Source organism: Heloderma suspectum, chromosome 4, assembly GCF_057233095.1.
Source record: "Heloderma suspectum isolate Gila_16-S chromosome 4, 16-S_ref, whole genome shotgun sequence".
Lineage (NCBI taxonomy): Eukaryota > Metazoa > Chordata > Lepidosauria > Squamata > Helodermatidae > Heloderma > Heloderma suspectum.
The window spans coordinates 40,629,848-40,650,313 of NC_139461.1; the positions used below are offsets into that span (position 1 = coordinate 40,629,848).

The 20,466-nt window shown below is 42.1% G+C and overlaps 1 protein-coding gene across 13 annotated transcripts in view; it reads right to left on the reverse strand.

The window, feature by feature from the left end:
- Positions 1–20,466, reverse strand: part of VPS13B (vacuolar protein sorting 13 homolog B) — a 623,510-nt gene that overhangs the window by 321,574 nt on the left and 281,470 nt on the right. For all 13 annotated transcript variants that reach the window (XM_084849024.1, XM_084849023.1, XM_084849026.1 and 10 more), the window contains 2 exons: positions 16,520–16,754; positions 4,963–5,183 (listed from right to left, as the gene is read on the reverse strand). In XM_084849024.1, coding sequence (XP_084705150.1) covers positions 4,963–5,183; positions 16,520–16,754 — 456 coding nt within the window. The remainder of the gene's footprint in view (positions 1–4,962; positions 5,184–16,519; positions 16,755–20,466) is intronic.

A 20,466-nucleotide genomic window follows, 5' to 3' on the forward strand; every position in this document is an offset into this window, starting at 1 on the left:
CTTTCGGCTTTGGCCCAGCCGCTTCACTCTTTCTGGCGCTACTTGGAAATTCCCTCTGCTCTTCCCCAGTAGTATATTGGACACCTTCCGACCTGAGGGGCTCATCTTCCAGCGTCATATCTTTTCACCTTGTGATACGTTCCATGGGGTTTTCTTGGCAAGAATACTGGAGTGGGTTGCCATTTCCTTCTCCAGTGGACCACATTTTGTCAGAACTCTCCACCATGACCTTTCCGTCTTGGGTGGCCCTGCATGGCATAGCTTATGGCTTCACTGAGTTACGCAAGCCCCTTCACCACAACAAGGCAGTGATCCATGAAGGGGACCCTTCCTTGCTGGAGGTCTTCAAACCAGAGGCTGCCCACCCATCCATTGCTTTCCTCTAGCTCTGGATTCCCTCTATTGAGCAAAGGGCTGGACTAGATAGCATACAACCCCCCCCCCTCTATGATTCTATAAACATTAAACATCACCATTAATAAATAAATTGCAATCCAATACCCAGTTTCCTGGGAGTAAGCCTCATTGACTTACTTTTCATTTCATTCATTCTGTTTGTGAGTTGCCTTATAGCCAAAGCTCTTGGGATGACATACATAAATACAAAATTAAACACAATAAAATCCAGTTAAATAAGAGCTGCCACAAACAATTTGAGTAGACATGTATAGAATTGTAGTGGCTCTGGCAAAAAAACCTTTCTTTCTAAAAGTTAACAAAGTGACAGTGAAAACAGTGATATACCTAATTATATTTTAGTTTGCATCCAAGTTTTCATGCTATAAAGTTAGTTGCTAAAAGCATTAATTGCCTTTCAGTTGCAGCATCTATCAATTTCAGGGCCTCACTGTACATATTACTATGGCGGCTTCTAATGTTGTTTTCTTATAGAGCTTTCTTAAGACACAAATAGGCAAATCAACCAGAAGATACACATCACTTTGGCTTTAGAACAGTCAGATTTGTGCCTGAGATGCATGCCTGCAAACAAATATTTGGAAACTGCGCTGGAGGTGAATCTAGAAAGACAGAAGTTTTAAGCAAAAACTGTGGCCCACTTAGGAATCTTTGGCCCACTTTGGAATAGTCAAAACAAAGTGAGAAGTAAAGGTATCCTATTGTGTTCCTGACACACAAAATATAGAAAGAGGCATTTTCCATAGTAGAAAAGAAACACTACGGAGCATTGCCATAGGTAAATAGCAGCAGACCTTAACTCTTATGTGGTCTGAAATGTATCTGATTATATTTCACTGAGTGCATTTGATTATAAAAAGGGTGGTGGTTTCTGTTTAGCATGTTGATGGCAAAGTCTCTAAAGTGAATTGTTTGATCATTCCCATATACACATCTAATAATTTAAAGGGAACCAGTATTGGTGTGAGGTCTATTTTATTCCAAACTTTGGCGATTCTTCTTAAATATTGTGGCAGCTTTCGTAACTTACCTTCAAAATTAGAAGTACAATATAATTAAAAGCAAGACTAACAATGCCGGTATGTGTTACTCTTTTTTAAAAAACATACATTCTAGTAAAATGTCATAATAGGGACCTATGCAGAGCTGGGGTAGCCATTTTGAGGGTCATGCTTGACAGCATAGTGTAGGGGGGTGCAGGGACATAATCTAATTTTAGAGATCTAATTTTAGATCTCTAGGTATTTGGGACCTAGATTCCCAGCATTCCTGACCACTGGCCATGCTGGTGGGGCTTCTGGTAGTTGAAGTTCCCAAACCTGCCTTCTGCCCACCCTTGGTGTAGTACACACATCCTATCAGCTTGGCTCAAAATAAGTTTTCAGGCCAAATGAACCCAATCTCCTAGCTAATACCTGCATGTTAGCTTGAGCATATTAGTCTCTGTGACAGCTGAAGCAACTCCATATGAGTTAAACATGAAACTTGAATATACTAAGCTGGGGAGCATGTCATTTGCCCTTTGCTTTTAATGTCCCCTCTCCTTGGAAGAAGTCAGAGAAAGGCTGTTGCTACTATCTCCAAAAGCCAAGGAGTTCTCAGACTAAGGGAGCAATCCTCTGCAGAGAGGCAGCCGCCTCTGAACTCGGAGGTCCTATCCAATGCACTGTGGGAGAAGCATGGAGGGGATCCTCTCCTCTGCACTCCAGCCACCCTGCATTCATGGCTAGACGGCTGATTTCAGCTGTCTAGCCTTGGGACATCGTAGTGTGGGGGTGGGAAGGCCAGATGACACAGAGGAGGTGTCGTACCGGCACTTATGGACTCCCCGCCCTGCCCCCGGGAACACCCCCTTTCCCCTGCTCCATGCTGCTCCTCTGAGCGTGGAGCAACGGGATGATCAGCACCACCTATGAGGCAGTGGGGGGGTGGGGAGGGGGTTCTCTGGGAACTGACCAATCCTATGGCTGTTTAGCGGCCATAGGATTGCGATCTTAGTAGACTTGCAGCAGAGGCACAGTTAGATCTCTCCACAAGTTGCCTCTGTGGAGTGATCTGTTATGCCTACAGCCACCAACAGGAACCGCCCAGGCTGAACTGGCTTGCAGCAGAGGCACCCAACACCCACTAGACCCTTTGTCTTCTGAGAGGGCTCAATGAGTACCAAGAGGTAAAAACATGTGGGAAGTCTCCTTACTCTGCCAAAACATTTAAAATGCTATGATTTTTCATGTGCCTCTACTTATTATGGGGCTGTACTTATTATGCATAATGTAGATGACATCAGTTTATAGCTATTGCATTTTATTTAAAAATTGGAGATATTAAAAAAAAAACCAGAAATGATGAGGATAAAATTATTCACTGTTCTTTTCCTAAGGCAAGTGTTTGTTTAGTTCATTATTCATTAAATTTACTGTCCTGTCTCTCTACAGAATGCTCAAGATGCAGGCTCTCCTGTCCTTAAGCAATTGCCTGCAGGGCAATTTTAGGTGAATTATTTAGCGACATCCAGAGCAATTGCTCCATGCAAGAAAACCATCTCTTGAATTGTGAGAGAGGCAGCTGGATGGGTACCTGGTTCCTCCCTCCCGCCTTCTGACTGAAGCAGCTTTAGGATAGCAATTGCTTACTGTGGAATGGGGGTTATCAGGTTCGGTACAAAGACTCTTTGCCATGTACTAGCAGTGGACAATGGAGAGAGAAGGGGTTGTGGCTCAGTGGTAGAGTACATGCTTTACATGCAGAAAGACCTAGGTATAACCCCTGGCATCTCCAGGTAGGGCTGGGAAAGGATCCTGCCTGAAATCCTGGAAAGCTGTTGTCAGTCAGTGTCGACAATACTGAGCTAGATGGCTCAATGGTCTGACTTCCTATAAGGCAGCTTCCTATGTTCCTAAGCATGAGGCAAGGTAATAAGGAACAGCAGTTGAAGAAGGTTAAGAAGTACCATGCTTTTGAAAGCGTGTATATTTCACACCAATGCCCATAGATGTACATAAAGCAGTTTTCTGGATCATCGTCAAGGACTATGTTCCTTTTTTCTGCTATTAACTACACTGTCTACATATAATTATATAAATGATGAATCTGATAGGCTTCTATGTAAAAGACCCTGAGGAGAGTTCTCATGCAGAACAGAACAGGTATTACTGTGGGTTGGGTGATCTTCTGGAACAGCATATGATGTGGCCAAGGTGACTGAAACTGGGTGTCCTGCTTTGGCTGGGTTAGTCTTGGTGTTAGGGCAATTGAGGGGAAAATCCAAGGGGAAGTCAATATACAGGCAATGGTCAAAGGCACAATATTACCAGGAAAGAGGGAGAGTTCTGATAGAGATGTCTGAGGAGCAGCTGAGGTCCAAACACAGTTAAGCAGTCAGATACAAACACAGTCCAAGAAGCAAAGTCAAGCAGAGGTCCAAAGGGCAGTAGCATGAACGTTCAGTCACAGGGCAAAGACAGAAAAACAGGGGTTCAAGGCATTAGAAGCTGAGGTAAAGTACTGTTCCAGCAGCTACAAAGCTCATCTAGCCAGAGCTTCCAGAGCCCCACCCAGGGCTCAGCTGCAGATCATTACAGGCCCTCTGGCAAAAGTCCTACTCATGAGAAGGGCCTTGCTCATGAGGAGACCTTGACTCTTGAGGAATCTTTTTCTGCAAGCAGACACTCATTTACCTGGCCAGTCTTAGCCTGTACCTTCAGGTCCTAGCATTCTCAGAGGGTAGGGGGTGGCTCAGGAGCAGAGCTTTCTACCTTTCGAGGGGAAAGATCTGAAGTCCTCTGTGCCAAGGGCCCAAGGCTTTTTGGTCAGTCCCAGGTCCCCTGAAACAGCTTGTTCCCTGGGGACCTGGAGCTCAGGCGGCTTCAGCTCATCCTCTGCCTTCTAACTCTGTTATTTCATGTTCTTTTGGCCTGGGTGGTAACTGACCATCTGTTTTGTCCCCTTATAGGGATTTGGTTTTGGGTTTTGTGCTTCTCTTTTTGAGATTTACTGACTGATGTTTTATTGGAAAGAAGTTGAATATTTTGCCATCTGTTTTTATGTTTGTTTTATAGTTAGCCAGTCTGAGGAAGTGCATGGATGGAAAGGAGGAGTTAATAGATTTAAATAAATAAAAGAACCTCCTCTCCCTTTAACAGAGGGTATCCTTACTTTGCTTGAAAACATTTCATGCTGAATGAGGGCAGATATGTGTTAATTTGTACAAAGACTACATTAGATCATTTCAACAGAAGTATCCACAGTGACAGCAAAGCAGGGCCCCAGTATTTAACAGTACATCTGCAAGTGATTTCATTCCATCAGCCAAAAGATGCATTTATGTGCCGTAGCTATTACACTTTGAGACGAATTTAAATTACAAAACTTGAAAGAGCTTCAAAGTAAATCTTAATCTGAGTACTGTGATCTTGATGGCTCCATTTTAAGGGGGCTGGGGGAGAGGAGATGCTTAAAAGGGAACCTCTTTTACAAAACCCGGAATAATATTACTTAAATCATTTTTTTTTAATTTACTCCAATAAATCAAATAAATGCACCAACCTGAGGATTTGAGCACTTTACTTCAAGTGACTCAAGGTCAACGTGAAGACATACAACAAACGAGTGTTTGGATTCAGGACCTGCAGCAAGCAGCATTTGTGAAGTGACTGCCAGAGTAGAAGTACAACCCATGGGTTCTATTATATTAAGAGTCATTTGCTGCCCAAGAAGAGTATATATGCTGAAATGATTCAGATTGATTGTCCAAGGAAATGCATCACCTGGTGAGTTAAGAACAAAGAAAAACAAAATGTTAAATACATAAAGAAATAATTTATGTTTGATACGTAAATTAAAAAATCTCATGAGTGGATTATGCCTATACAAAATCTAATGAAAATGTAGTCCAAATCACATAATGATACTATTTATAATCAGGAGTGCTTTCTATGTTGTATCAAACACATTATTAACAAAACCCTAACTGTCTCTGTGTATTTTAATTTTCTCCCCACATGTAATATTCCGTGTTTCATATTTGTCCAAGTGATGAAACTCTGTGTTGTTGTGTTTGTTATAGCAATTAGGCATGACCCTGCTAAAATTGAGCCCTTTCAAGTTGATTTCAATGGGAGAGTTTTAAGATCTCCACTTAAATGGGGCTTAAAATAATTTGGTTGCAGCTGGTTCATGCCCTTTGATTTTAAACATTTTCCATAACAGACAGTTCTGATTACTGGGATTCAGAAACAGATAAAATATCTAAAAGTAGTTTGAAAGACCACACAATTAAATTAAAAGTGAAGCCACTGTGATTACCTACAAAGAAATATGTGAAAAAGTAATCCTTGCTACTTTCCTACTGATCTTTTATAAACACTGCTGTTTTCATGCACAACTTGCCAGCTTTTTTTAGGAGAACAATTGTGTTCACCCAGGATATGAGGAATGGACATGGCAGTTCTGTATAATTGATCATTCAAAACTTTGAAAAGCTCTTACTACCAAGGTTTTCCAAACTACTGTTCTTAACTACTCAATGAGAAATCCAGTGTGTTTTCAAATAACTTACTAACATTGGTTTCAAGGTAAGGAAAGAATAAATGGATAACTTATCAACCAATGACAGACCAGGAGCAAAAGGATCTTCTCCCTTAGTCACTGGGGAATTTATTTTAATTCATTGATGTTGTTCAGCCCTCAGCAAAAGAATCATGGCATTTTACCACCTGCTCTAACGACTTGAAATATTGCTCAATGTGCAAAGATTATGATTTGCTTTGCTATAAATATACCATATGTTCTTTATTTATTTTCTGTCAACAATGGAAACTGCAGAGCGAATCCTGTCAATGTTGGATCCAGAGTTCTGCTCAGGACACTCCAGCCAGAGGAAAGGGAGGAAGAAGATTTCTGCCAATTCCCTCCACCCGCTCTACAGCACCTGCAGCACCTAGTGCCACCTCCTGTGCTCTTCCAGAACAGATTTTCTGGGGGCATGGGGGCTCCAACGGGAGGACACATTGGTAAAAATCACCTCCTCATCCATTACGCTTTGCTGGAAGAAAAGCCATCTGCAGACAGAAGGACTGTTTCTATTCATGGAAGGAAAGGACTGAATCCAAGCCAATGTTTCTCCTTTCCCATATGGGTAACTACAAAGAGGAATATATTTCTAATGCTTTAATGGGCCTGCAGAATGAAGTGTAAAAGAAAGCTAGAATCTGTTACAATTTATACTGATTGCTATTATAGCATTGACACACATATATACATGCTTCTAGTTCTAGTTTAACTCCTTAAGCTCTTCCTTTATATCAAATGGGGTGGAATCAGCACTGAATGCAAAAAGTTGTGTTCACCAGAGGCACACTGAGAAGGTTTTTCAATGGAGACCTGTACTGGAAACTCTGAATGAATATTCCAATCATTACAAACATGTGCACTGTAGCTGCATCCAAAATGTAAGCTATAGGGAGTTATTGTGCTGAAAGTCTATCTAGCCAAATGTGTTTGCTTTCATCCAGACTTGGATTTTTGTGCAATTTCAACTGAGCAAGTTCCGAGAATATTAGGTAGTAATATTTGAAAATAATGAGGTGTATGGCCACAGGTGGATTCAACTTTTGTTTTGATCCATGTACACAGATTAGCACTAGCTCTACATAGATATTGTTTATTGTGGTTGGGCAAATAATAATGTACGATGTAAAAGGCAGAGGTAGATATAGAATTATAAATGGACACCGCCAATTTTAGCTGTAGAGTGTAAAAAGAGCATGAAAAATATTGAAAGCTTTTTTATTTGCCTGAACATTGGCTTTTGTAATTATAGAATTTATCCTTCAATATTCCATGACTTCTGATGCATTGCAAGCACATGATTATTTTCACTGAATGAAAGACTCATAAGAGATTTCATGCACTGAAGAAATGCTATGAGCAGTGAAACATCTCTAAATCATTAGCTGATATCATCTAGAAAACAGTTGCCTTACAGAGGAGGCGGCACCAAAGGTGCACCAAGCCAAAGATTTATCTGTATGACAAGCAAGTTTAGCAAAAGAAATCCAGTTGGATCAAGCAAAGAGAAAATGGCACTGCAGAGAAAATGAAAACCTGTATAAACACATCAGAGGATGAAAAGAGTTCTGGGGATTTTATATCTGGATAACTCACTGAATAGGTGCAATCAGAACCGAGGTGAAGCTAAAGACAATCAGCGGTCCTGGCAAGATCAGGGTTCTTAACTCTCCTGACTTTTATTTTTGAGGTAAGTGACTTATGTGTTTTTTGAGGGGGGCTAAATTTGATGTTTTTATTCATGGGGTGTTTTTATATATATATATATATATATATATATATATATATATATATATATATATAATTTTTGAGCTTAGAAAGCAGTTTTATCATTTTTGAAAAATCAAACAAATAAACAATAGCAGCACTGTCATCTCTTGCGGACTCTTGGTATTGCTGGACTCTTGTTTAAATCCTGTAATACAATGTAAATGTTTTATTTTTTTTCACACTGGAGTCCCATACCCACTTTCATGAAATTATGCCAATAGCAAAATTGGTAACAACCCAGTTCTGCAATGAAGATCCACTTATATATGAATCGCTCTATCTGTAAGACTGGGCTAATATAATGCACAAAAGGATTTTAGCTTAATTTTTGCCTCTACTTAAATTCAGTAAGATACCTGACACTGGCTGCCATATAGCCACCCTTCTAGTTTGAAGGCTTTACAGCAGGGATTTCTCACATATTATCCGGCCTTTTTTGTTATAAAGGACTGTTCTTTTATATTAATAAAACATACATCCCCCCCCCTTCATGGATCACTGCCTTGTTGTGGCGAAGGGGCTTGCATAACTCAGTGAAGCCATAAGCTATGCCGTGCAGGGCCACCCAAGACAGGAAGGTCATGGTGGAGAGTTCTGACAAAATGTGGTCCACTGGAGAAGGAAATGGCAACCCACTCCAGTATTCTTGCTAAGAAAACCCCATGGAATGTATCACAAGGCTAAAAGATATGACGCCGGAAGATGAGCCCCTCAGGTCGGAAGGTGTCTACTATACTACTGGGGAAGAGCAGAGGGAATTTCCAAGTAGCACCAGAAAGAGTGATGTGGCTGGGCCAAAGCCTAAAGGACACTCAGCTGTGGATGTGTCTGGTGGCCAAAAGGAAGTCCGATGCTGTAAAGAACAATATTGTTTAGAAACTGGAATGTCAGATCAATGAATCAAGGTAAGCTGGAGGTGGTCAAACATGAGATGGCAAGATTGAACATCGACATCTTGGGAATCAGCGAACTAAAATGGACAGGCATGGGCGAATTTAATTCAGGTGACCATTATATCTACTCCTGTGAGCAAGAATCCCTGAGAAGAAATGGAGTAGCACCCATAGTTAACAAAAGGGTGGGAAAAGCAGTACTGGGGTACAATCTCAAAAACGATAGAATGATCTCAATACGAATCCAAGGCAAACCATTCAACAGCACAGTAATTCAAGTCTATGCCCCAACCACTGAGGCCGAAGAAGCTGAGGTTGATCGGTTCTATGAAGACCTACAACACCTTCTAGAACTAACACCAAAAAAAGATGTCCTCTTCATCATAGGGGACTGGAATGCTAAAGTAGGAAGTCAAGAAATCACCGGGATAACAGGCAAGCATGGCCTTGGTGTACAAAATGAAGCAGGACAAAGGCTAATAGAGTTTTGCCAAGAGAACATGCTGATCATAGCAAACTCTCTTTTCCAATAGCACAAGAGGCGACTCTACACATGGACATCACCAGATGGTCAATATCGAAATCAGATTGATTATGTCCTTTGCAGCCAAAGATGGAGAAGCTCTATACAGTCAGTTAAAACAAGACCTGGAGCTGACTGTGGCTCCAGGTCTGAACTGCTTCTTGCAAAATTTTGGCTTAAATTGAAGAATGTAGGGAAAACCACTAAACCATTCAGGTTTGACCTAAATCATATCCCTGATGAATATACAGTGGAGGTGAGGAATAGATTTAAGGGATTCGACCTGATAGACAGAGTGCCTGAGGAACTATGGACGGAGGTCCGTAACATTGTTCAGGAGGCAGCAACTCAATCCATCCCAAAGAAAAAGAAATGCAAGAAAGCAAAGTGGCTGTCTGATGAGGCTTTACAAGTAGCTGAGGAAAGAAGGGAAGCGAAAAGCAAGGGAGAAAGGGGAAGATATATCCAACTGAATGCAGAGTTGCATAGAATAGCAAGGAGAGACAAGAAGGCCTTCTTAAATGAACAATGCAAAGAAATCGAGGAAAACAACAGAATGGGAAAGACTAGAGATATTTTCAAGAAAATCAGAGATATCAAAGGAACGTTTTGTGCAAAGACGGGCATGATAAAGGACAAAGAAGGCAGGGACCTAACAGAAGCGGATGAGATTAAGAAGAGGTGGAAAGAATACACAGAAGAACTATACAGGAAAGATCTGAATGTGCCTGATAGCCATGATAGTGCGGTCACTGAACTTGAGTCGGACATCCTAGAGAGTGAAGTCAAGTGGGCCTTAGGAAGCATTGCTAACAACAAAGCTAGCGGAGATTACCGTATTCCAGCTGAGCTATTTAAAATCCTAAAAGATGATGCTGTTAAAGTGCTGCACTCAATATGCCAACAAATTTGGAACACTCAACGTGGCCACAAGACTGGAAAAGGTCAGGTTACATTCCAGTTCCAAAGAAGGGCAATGCCAAAGAATATCCAAACTACCACGCAATAGCGCTCATTTCACATGCCAGCAAAGTTATGGCATGTGAAATGAGGTCTATTTCTGCTTCATTGACTACACTAAAGCCTTTGATCATGTGGATCACAACAAAATCTGGCAAATTCTTAAAGAGATGGGAGTACCAGACCACCTTACCTGTCTCCAGAGAAACCTGTACGAGGGTCCAGAAGCAACCGTTTGGTTCAAAATTGGGAAAGGAGTACGACAAGGCTGTATATTGTCGCCCTGCTTATTTAATTTATATGCGGAGTACATCATGAGAAACGTCGGGTTGGACGAATCACAGGTAGGAATTAAGATTGCTGGGAGAATGATCAACAACCTCACATACGCAGACGATACCACCCTAATGGCAGAAAGTGAAGAGGATCTAAAGAGCCTCTTGGTGAGGGTGAAAGTGGAGAGTGCAAAAGCTGGTTTGAAACTCAACATTAAAAAAACTAAGATCATGGCATCTGGCCCCATCACTTTCTGGCATATAGAAGGGGAAGAAATGGAAGCAGTGATAGATTTTACTTTCTTGGGCTCCAAGATCACCGCAGATGGTGACTGTAGCCATGAAATTAAAAGACGCTTGCTCCTTGGGGGGAAAGCTATGGCAAACCTAGACAGTATAGTAAGAAGCAGAGATATCATCTTGCCGACATAGGTTTGTATAATCAAAGCTATGGCTTTCCCAGTAGTAATGTATGGCTGTGAGAGCTGGACTATAAGGAAGGCTGAGCACCAAAGAATTGATGCTTTCGAACTGTGGTGCTGGAGAAGACTCTTACGAGTCCCGTGGACTGCAAGGAGGTCAAATCAGTCCATCCTCAAGGAAATCAACCCTGAGTGCTCATTGGAAGGACAGATACTGAAGCTGAAGCTCAAATATTTTGGCCACCTAATGCGAAGAGAAAAGTCACTGGAAAAGACCCTGGTGCTGGGAAAGACTGAAGGCAAAAGGAGAAGGGGACGGCAGAGGATGAGATGGCTAGATAGCGTCACCGATGCAATGAATATGAACTTGAGCACACTCCGGGAGAAAGCGGAGGACAGGAGGGCCTGGCGTGCTATGGTCCATGGGGTCACGAAGAGTCGGACACGACTTAACGACTGAACAACAACAACACATTTTTTATTTTTCTACAAGAGCAAAGAGTATCTATCCAGCAGATTTGTAGCCCCTCTTTTTTAAAAAAAAAATCTAAATCAGGCTTCCCCAACCTGATGCTCTCCAGATGTTTTTGGACTACAACTTTCCTGACCACTGGCTATGATGGCTGGGGCTGATGGGAATTGATGTTCAAAACATCTAGAGGACACCAAACTTGGAAAGGCTACTCTAAAAAATCCAGAATTGATAGTTGGATAAATGATTCAGAATGAACAGAACCTATAGATGGCATCATGCTTACTTAAACACAAGTTGTCATTAAACATTTCAATTACATGTATTTTTACAATATTTGAAAACAAGTAGAATCATAGAATCGTAGAATAGTAGGGTTGGAAGGGGCCTACAAGGCCATCGAGTCCAACCCCCTGCTCAATGCAGGAATCCAAGTCAGAGCATACCTGACAAATGGCTGTCCAGCCTCGTCTTCAAGGCCTCCAGTGTGGGAGAGCCCACCACCAGGTAATTGGTTCCATTGTCGTATTGCTCTTACAGTCAGGAAGTTTTTCCTGATGTTCAGCCGGAATCTGGCTTCCTGTCACTTCAGCCCATTATTCCGTGTCCTGCACTCTGGGATTATCAAGAAGAGATCCTGGCCTTCTTCTCTGTGACAACCTTTCAAGTACTTGAAGAGTGCTATCATATCTCCCCTCAGTTTTCTCTTCTCAAGGCTAAACATGCCCAGTTCTTTCAGTCTCTCTTCATAGGGCTTTGTTTCCAGTCCCCTGATCATCTTTGTTGCCCTCCTCTGAACCCTCTCCAGTTTGTCTGCATCCTTCTTAAAGTGTGGTGCCCAGAACTGGACACAGTACTCCAGATGAGGCCTAACCAGTGCTGAGTAGAGGGGAACTAGTACTTCCCGGCGTTTGGAAGCGATGCTTCTATGAATGCAGCCCAAAAGAGCATTTGCCTTTTTTGCAGCCACATCACATGGTTGGGTCATATTCAGCTTGTGATCGACAACAATTCCAAGATCCTTCTCACTTGTAGTGTGGTTGAGCCACGTATCCCCCATCTTGTAACTGTGCATTTGGTTTCTTTTTCCTAGGTGCAGAACTTGGCATTTATCCCTATTAAATGTCATTGTGTTGTTTTCTGCCCAGCACTCCAGTCTATCCAGATTACTTTGAATTTTGTTTCTGTCTTCCAAAGTATTAGCTATCCCGCCCAATTTGGTGTCATCTGCAAATTTGATCAGCATTCCCTGCACCTCCTCCTCCTCCAAGTCATTAATAAAAATGTTGAAGAGCACTAGGCCCAGGACTGAGCCCTGTGGTACCCCACTCGTTACCTCTCCCCAGTTTGAGAAGGTTCCATTGATAAGGATTCTTTGAGTCCAATTCTGTAGCCAACTGTGGATCCACCGGATCATTGTTTCATCTAGCCCACTTTCAGCTAGTTTGCTCATCAGGATATCATGGGGCACTTTGTCGAAAGCTTTGCTGAAGTCGAGGTATATGATGTCTACAGCATTCCCATGGTCCACAAGGGAGGTTACTTGATCAAAAAATGAGATCAGATTTGTCTGGCAGGACTTGTTTTTGACAAATCCATGTTGGCTTCGAGTAATCACGGCATTGTTGTCAAGGTGCTTCCAGATGGATTAATTATCATCTGCTCCAGAATTTTCCCAGGGATTGATGTCAGACTGACTGGTCTGTAGTTCCCAGGTTCCTCCTTTTTACCCTTTTTGAAGACAGGGACAATGTTAGCCCTCCTCCAGTCATCTGGCACTTCCCCCATCCTCCATGATTTCTCAAAGAGAATAGACAGCGGTTCTGAGAGTTCTTCTGCCAGTTCCTTTATTACTCTAGGATGCAGTTCATCTGGCCCTGGAGATTTGAACTCATTCAAAGTAATTCGGTGTTCCTTGACCATATGCCTATCGATTTCAAGCTGCAATCCTGCCCCTTCAGCCTGTACTTCACCTTTGCCAGGGGGTCATAGACCCTCTTTTGGGAGAAGACTGAGCCAAAGTAGGAATTGAGCACCTCTGCCTTTTCTTTGTCATCTGTTATCGTTTTGCCATCCTTATTTAATAGCTGAACAACCATTTCTTTCCTCTGCCTTTTACTATGCACATAGCTGAAGAAAGCCTTTTTGTTGTTTTTAGCATCCCTTGCTACCCTCAGCTTGTTCTCAGCTTTAGCCTTCCTGACGCCATCCCTGCAATTCTGTGCTATCTGCCTGTACTCTTCCTTTGTTACTTGGCCTTCTTTCCACTTCCTATATGTGTCCTTTTTTGTTTTCAGGTCATCCCTAAGCTTTTTGTGAAGCCACATTGGCTTCTTCTGTTGTCTTCCACCTTTTCTTCTTGTTGGAACCGTTTGTGATTGTGCCTTGAACATTTCCTTTTTTAAAAGCTCCCACCAATCTTGGACTCCTTTTCTCATTAGCATCACTTGCCATGGGACCTTACTGATCATTGTTCTGAGTTTATTAAAATCAGCTTTCCTAAAATCCAGGGTACGAGTTTGACTACACTCAGCTTTTGCTTCCCTTAGAACCAAGAACTGAAGTACAACTAGGGGTGTCAGAGAATTTCTCGCTGAAACTTCGGGGGGCCGAGTGCCAACGTATTTGGTCCCCCGAAGTAGTTTCGGGGAGAAATTCTCCCCCCCCGCCCCCCCCGGGTTGGGACTTACCTTTCCCGAATGTCGCTCCTGGTGGCGGGTCGCAGCAGCGGTTCGGCAGGGCTTCGACAGGGGCGGGGGCGGCAGCCGGTCTTTTGTCCGGCTGCCGCCACCGACGTTCCAAGAAAAGTAAAAAAAAAAACACGCCCCTGTGATAGGCTACGTGATGATTAACGTAGCCTATCACAGCTAGATTTGCTAAGTCAGCTGTGATAGGCTACGTAAATCATCACGTAGCCTATCACGGGTGACTTAAAAAAAAAAAATCGCGTACGGCTAATGGCGGCCCCCATAGGGAGCCGCCATTCGCGTCCCTTATTTGGTCGCTGTAGTCTACGTAAATCTTTACGTAGACTACAGCGACCAAATAAGGAACGCGAATGGCAGCTCCCTATGGGGGCCGCCATTTGCGTACGTGCTTTTTTTTTTTTTTAAGTCACCCGTGATAGGCTACGTGACGATTAACGTAGCCTATCACGGCTGACTTTGCAGATCTAGCAGTGATAGGCTATGTAAATCGTTACGTAGCCTATCACGGGGCGTTTTTTTTTTTACTTTTCTGTTGAAGTTCGCGGCCGGGGAGACGGGGCGCTTCTCCCCGGCCCGAACTTTGGCCGGGGGCGAGGCGGGAAGCCTCCCCCCCGGCCTGAATTTCAGCCAGGCGAGGCGGGAAGACACCCCCTGCTCGCATGAACTTCGGGGGGAGAAGTGAAGCGCCTCCCCCCCACCGCAAAAAAACTGCGGGACAAGGTAAGTCCCTTTCGTACATCCCTAAGTACAACATGGTCGCTTTCCCCCAGAGTTCCTGTAACTGCTACTTTGTCCACTAAGTCATCTCTGTTGGTTAGGATCAAGTCAAGTAGTAAGCAAGACAAACGGTAAGGGACAAGCAACAGAAATAATACATTACACACACCCCCATTATTAATGCATCCTAGACTGGCATTCCAAGCCAACAGACTATACATACTGCCCTAAATTTTCCTCCGGAAGCTGGAGTTAGCGCAGAATGCAGCAACTCGGCTGTTATTGGAAGCTGCCCCTTTTCAGCATGCAATTCCTTTGCTGTGGGAACTGTACTGGCTGCCTATTCGTTACTGGGCTAGGTTTAAGGTTTTGGTACTAATGTACAAAGTCCTAAACAACTTGGGACAAGATACCTTACAAAGCACCTTCTCCCTTACCAACCTGCCCAATCACTGAGGTCATCAGAGGGCATGCTCGTGGTGGTTCCACATGGACCTATGGCCCAAGTGGAGTCCACCCAGATAACAGCCTTCAGTGTGGTGGCTCCCTTCCTATGGAATTTCCTGCCTCTGGAGGTCAGGCAAGCACCAACACTGGGTTGTTCTCGGCGCCTCCTGAAAACAGCACTTTTCTAGGAAGCTGTCCTTGGTTAATCCTCCTCAGTTTTACTGGCACTCTGTTTTTTTAAAGAATAATTTTAATATCATGTTTCACTCTTTGTATCTTTTGTTCATTTTATCTCTTGTTGTTCACTACTCCGGAATATGTTTAGATGTGGAGCAGTATACAAATGTTATAAATAAATAAATAAATAAATAAATAAGCAAAATCACTTAGGGCAAAACCTATCAAGATAGGTGGCCGCCTCTGAACTCAGAGGTGACCACCTATCCAAAGCAAGGCAGGAGAGGTACGGGGGGATCATTCCCTCCACACCTCTCCTGCCCTGCTATTTTCCACTAGACAGCCGTTTTCGGGTGTCTAGCCATGAGGGGGGCGACCGGGAGAGGAGGCTGCCATACGACACATTGGATGTGTCATACACGCTGCTCCACTCTCCCCACCCCAGAACGCCCCCAGCCCTGCCCCTTTTCAGTCGCTCCGTGCTCCTCTTCCGAGCGCAGAGGATGGGGCTTCTCCGCACTGCCGAGGCAGTGCGGATGTGGGGGGAGGTCAGTTTTTCAGGAACTGACCTCAGAGCACAGGTTCCAAGGTCAGTTCCCAGAATAGAGCATATCCTATGGCCCTCTAGACAGTGTCTAGTGGCCATAGGATTGCTCCCTTAACAGAACAGCAGATCCTCAGGCTATGAGTTGTCAATGGAGAGACACTTTCAAAAGTAGCAAACCTTGTCATATATGAAGCCACATCACGAAGACCTTTAAAGAACTAAACATTCAAACTGTATCCCAAACATCACATCCAGTGAAGATAACATAAAAGAGAGAGGGAAAGGATAAATGACAAGTGATTCTGAAGAGCGATTAAAAAAAGTTTGCAACAATAAGAAATAAAATGTTATAAGAATCAAGACAAGAAACTAGAAGTAGTTGAACAAACATCTTAGAAATATCAATAGAAAAAAACGTATTTTGAAAATATTGAACAGTGAGAAATGACAAGATCAAGCAGCAGACTTAATCTTAGGAGAAAATTCACAAAATAAAGTTCTTTAATATGTACATATTTTTAACGGGATTTTTTACTATCAAGATTTCATCCCATTACAATGTTCACAGGGCAAGTAGCTATCATACCATGAAATTGCCTCTTTTAGAATTTGTTATACTCTACCTTCTTCGAGAATTGGTCTTTGTACAACAAAGGGAATCTCTTGCAAGGGCTCCATGTACTTGTGGCCTGCACTCATAATCTTTATCTGGGGTAAGCAAAGGACAAGAGTTCCAGGCATACTAGCCTGCCCATGATACCAGCTGCGGACAGTCCCAGGAATATCACCAGACACAATTGTACTGGGAGATGGCAGGCTGTCATTTGGAATGAACACACAGCAGGACTGCACTTCAAGCTGAAAAACAAAAACATATCCATAAAAAGAACCTTATAAGCAGAACCTTATAAGCAGTGTTTACTACAGCTCTAAACCTAAATTTCACACAGGATGAAAAATCAATTTATTTCTATAAATTATGACTTGAATTTAAAGCAAAGGCATACAGCAGGTGGTCTGCATTTTTGTAATTTACATTTAGAAAAACGTCACACCTGAAGAGGTGCCATTTTAGCCTATAAACCTGTTCAGAAAAACACTGGCGCAAAAAGCTGAACATATATCTACCTTTCCACACCTCTTTCCAAGAGAGGTGATTGAGTTGGAAAGCATACTCAGAAAAAAGAAAAAGAAAAAACCCTCCTCCGTTTGGAGTTTATTACTTTTTTGTTAGCACTAGCTAAGGCTTCAGATCTGACTAGTAGGTCATACATTGTTACTTTCAGTGAGGAGTCCTCCTTTTCTTTAACCTTTACAGAGAATAATGTGCATTATGAAGACTGCATCACATAAAACAAAAGTACAACATTGCCAAATGTTGTTCATTATTGACAAAACAACACATTACTAGTATTGTCTATCTTCTACAATTATATATCCATGAAATATGATAACTGGTACAGATTCCTGGGTAATTTAGCTTTCATATTTATGCTTTTTAAAACAAAACAAACCCCAGAAGGCTTCTAGCCTTTACTGCATGGGAGATACGTCTGAAAGTGTGCATGGAGTCAACTTTCAGAAGGAAAAGTATGCATGCAGTGTGTGGCACAAAAGCAGTTAGGATTCAAATGCTCCAGTTAAGACCAAATGCTCCTTCCTTATTATTTGTTAAGAGTGCAATTTTATGGTCTGTGGGTGAGCGTCACAGAGACCATAGGATGGCTCATAAAACCACTCCAAGGTCGGACACAGCGCTCTGACCTCGGAAGGGGGAGTTGGAGATCCGATTCCAGACCCCTCCCCTTCACAGCCAGTGCAGAGACAACCACGCTGGCTGCCTCTCCAAGGTCAGAAAAGCAACCTCAAAGAAGGAAGAAAGGGGGCGTTCCAGTGGGCAAGGAGGGGAGGAGACCAGGATATGAGTTATCCTCACCCTCCTATAGGCTCCTTCCCTCCCTTTCTGAAGCACGCTCACTAGGTGGGCTAAAAACCCTGTCTAGCATAAATCATCCAAGATGGAGGATGGGGAGGTGAAGATCACCTCTGCTGGCTTCCACCCAGCAGGGCACAGGAAACTTGGACACATCTGAGTTTGGGGGCTTCTGAGCAGCAACAGTGCAATCAATAGGATTTCACCCTTAAAATATTTATATGCCCCCTTCATTATCAAATCACAGGCCAGTATACAAAATGCTTTAAACAGGAATAAAAGATAAAGATAAAAACTGCAACTTGTACCCACCAGTCATCCAAGCCTTACTCATTCATTCTGAGGAATCCCTTCTTACTTATATCTGTCCCATTTCCAAAATATTTCTCCTTGCCTCCAAAAATAAAATAAAAGCCATCCAAATTTTGCAAAAAAATAAATTACTACATTTTGAATGAAAGAATACACATTAAATATGTTTATATAAAAAACAAAAGCAAAGTATTCAGATATCTGATCTGAATAATTTATTGCTGGCAACAGATCTATCATAATGAACATAATTTTGGAATACAAGTAGCCCTGTTATAAATACACACACGCAGAGTATATATAAACAGAGAGAAAAGCTAAGACAAGAGTTTTCTTTTTGAACCTTCAGATCCAGATAATTACATTACTTTTTAGTGCAATTTTTTAGTGGCATCTTTACTGAGGCTTTTGGGGGCATCAAGAAAATATTGTTGATAGTTCTGTCATGTTCAACCAGGGAGCTATTTTTATATGCTGCTCTTCATGTCTTCAGATATACTATATATACACACTATAGTGGGACATAGGAGAGGGTCTTCTCTGCTGTGGCACCCCAGTTGTGGAATGCCCTCCCCTTGGAGGCCCAACTGCTGCGTACATTGGTTTCATTTCAGCTCCAAGTAAAAACATGGCTTTTTACCAAAGCCATTGAGGGCTAATGCATCCCCTAAAGTAGCGCACTGTTTTAACTGTTTTATTGTTTCAGATTTTAATTGGTATTAGCTTGTTTAATGCTTTAATACATTTTAGCTGTTTAAATTATGTATTATTTCATACTGTTTAAATTGATTTTATCTGTACACCTCCCTGAAATCTTAATGATATGGGGAGAGATACAAATGTTTTAAATAAATTTTTAAAAATGTATTTTCAAACAATGAAGCAATTATGCACACAACTGTTACATTTCAAGCCATATCTACTCTGCTAATAAAATAGGTCCCATTTGGTACATTTTCTGTTCATAAAGTAAAATGGAATGCATAAAGGGTAAACATTACTCTAAATAATGTGCTTGTGTGATACCAATACCTAGAATCTAGGTCTTAGATATTTCTCTCTATTCCAGTTTTGCTTAGACAAGCTGACAAAGATTTACTGTAGATAAATATAAGTTGAATTTGCAAAAATAAATACATTGCTACATATAGTCTATATTCATTTTCAATACTAGAGCTAGTTCAAGTTGAAAGACAAAGTTATTTATATCTTTGATAAGTATTTATTGATTCAAGTGTACAAAATGTTCTTTAAACTGGAAAAGAAGAAATTGTGTATTTTACAAATTTCAGAGGTTTATGTATTCAAAGGCCTGCTGCAAAGATATTTACAATGACATGCGTATATTTTTGGTTCATTAGCCACTGGTGGCATGGCTAGGATATATAATCAACTCTAACAATACAGTTATGATCAGCGCACCTTTCGTTCTCCAGTGAAGTTCTTCTGAATTTGGATATAAACTTTGGGACTCATAAACATCCCAGGAGAGGCAAGATTTACAAACCCCTCAATTTATCTCGGGCTTGCATTAAAATCCAAAGAATTGCCAGTTTCCTTGACTGACAAAGGTTTTGCATCACCAGGAGAGAGAGGTCTCTTGGCCAAGCAAAGACTTTGTCAACTAGGGATAGTAGGGGCTTTGGCAGATAGAACATGCTGACAGCTCTGCTGAGGATGTCTGGCTGCCAAAGTAGCAACTCTGGCCCAGCCTTGGAGATTTTCTACTGAATCCTCCATCAGATTGAACAGGAGAAATTTTCAGAGGCTGCAGGGGCAAATACTGAGGGGGGAAGCACTCCCCTATGGAGGACATTTAGGCAAGAGGGTCCTCTGTGGTAGCTGGTGTCTCTTCCCATTAGTTTTTGCCTGTACAGCCTCTGAAATGTCCGCTTGCAGACAACATAGGATGAGAGGAGTGTGTGTAATTTTCTCAGGCCTCAGAGTGACTCAAAAGGTTATCTGAATTCACCAGCCTTTTTTGCTGGAAGAACTTCGATAATTTCCAAAGTTAATTCCAGGGGAGTGTGGAAAAGCTTATCATCGCCAAGCTACTAAACGAGTAACTACTTTGTAGCAAATCTTCTATTTTATATATCTATCAAATCTCTACCACATTATGAGCATAAGAGAAGTGTTATTCACAAATTCACAAGGTGAATTCTATCGCGAAGTGGTAGAATGGATTATATCACTACAGGCTGGGGGATGCAATGTTTTAGTACTCCCCCACAGAAAAACTAACACGGCAGGGGAATAAAAATAGTCCATCAGGGGAAAAGCAGATAGTACATCAGGGGACTAGAAAGTTAGGGGTGGTTGTGG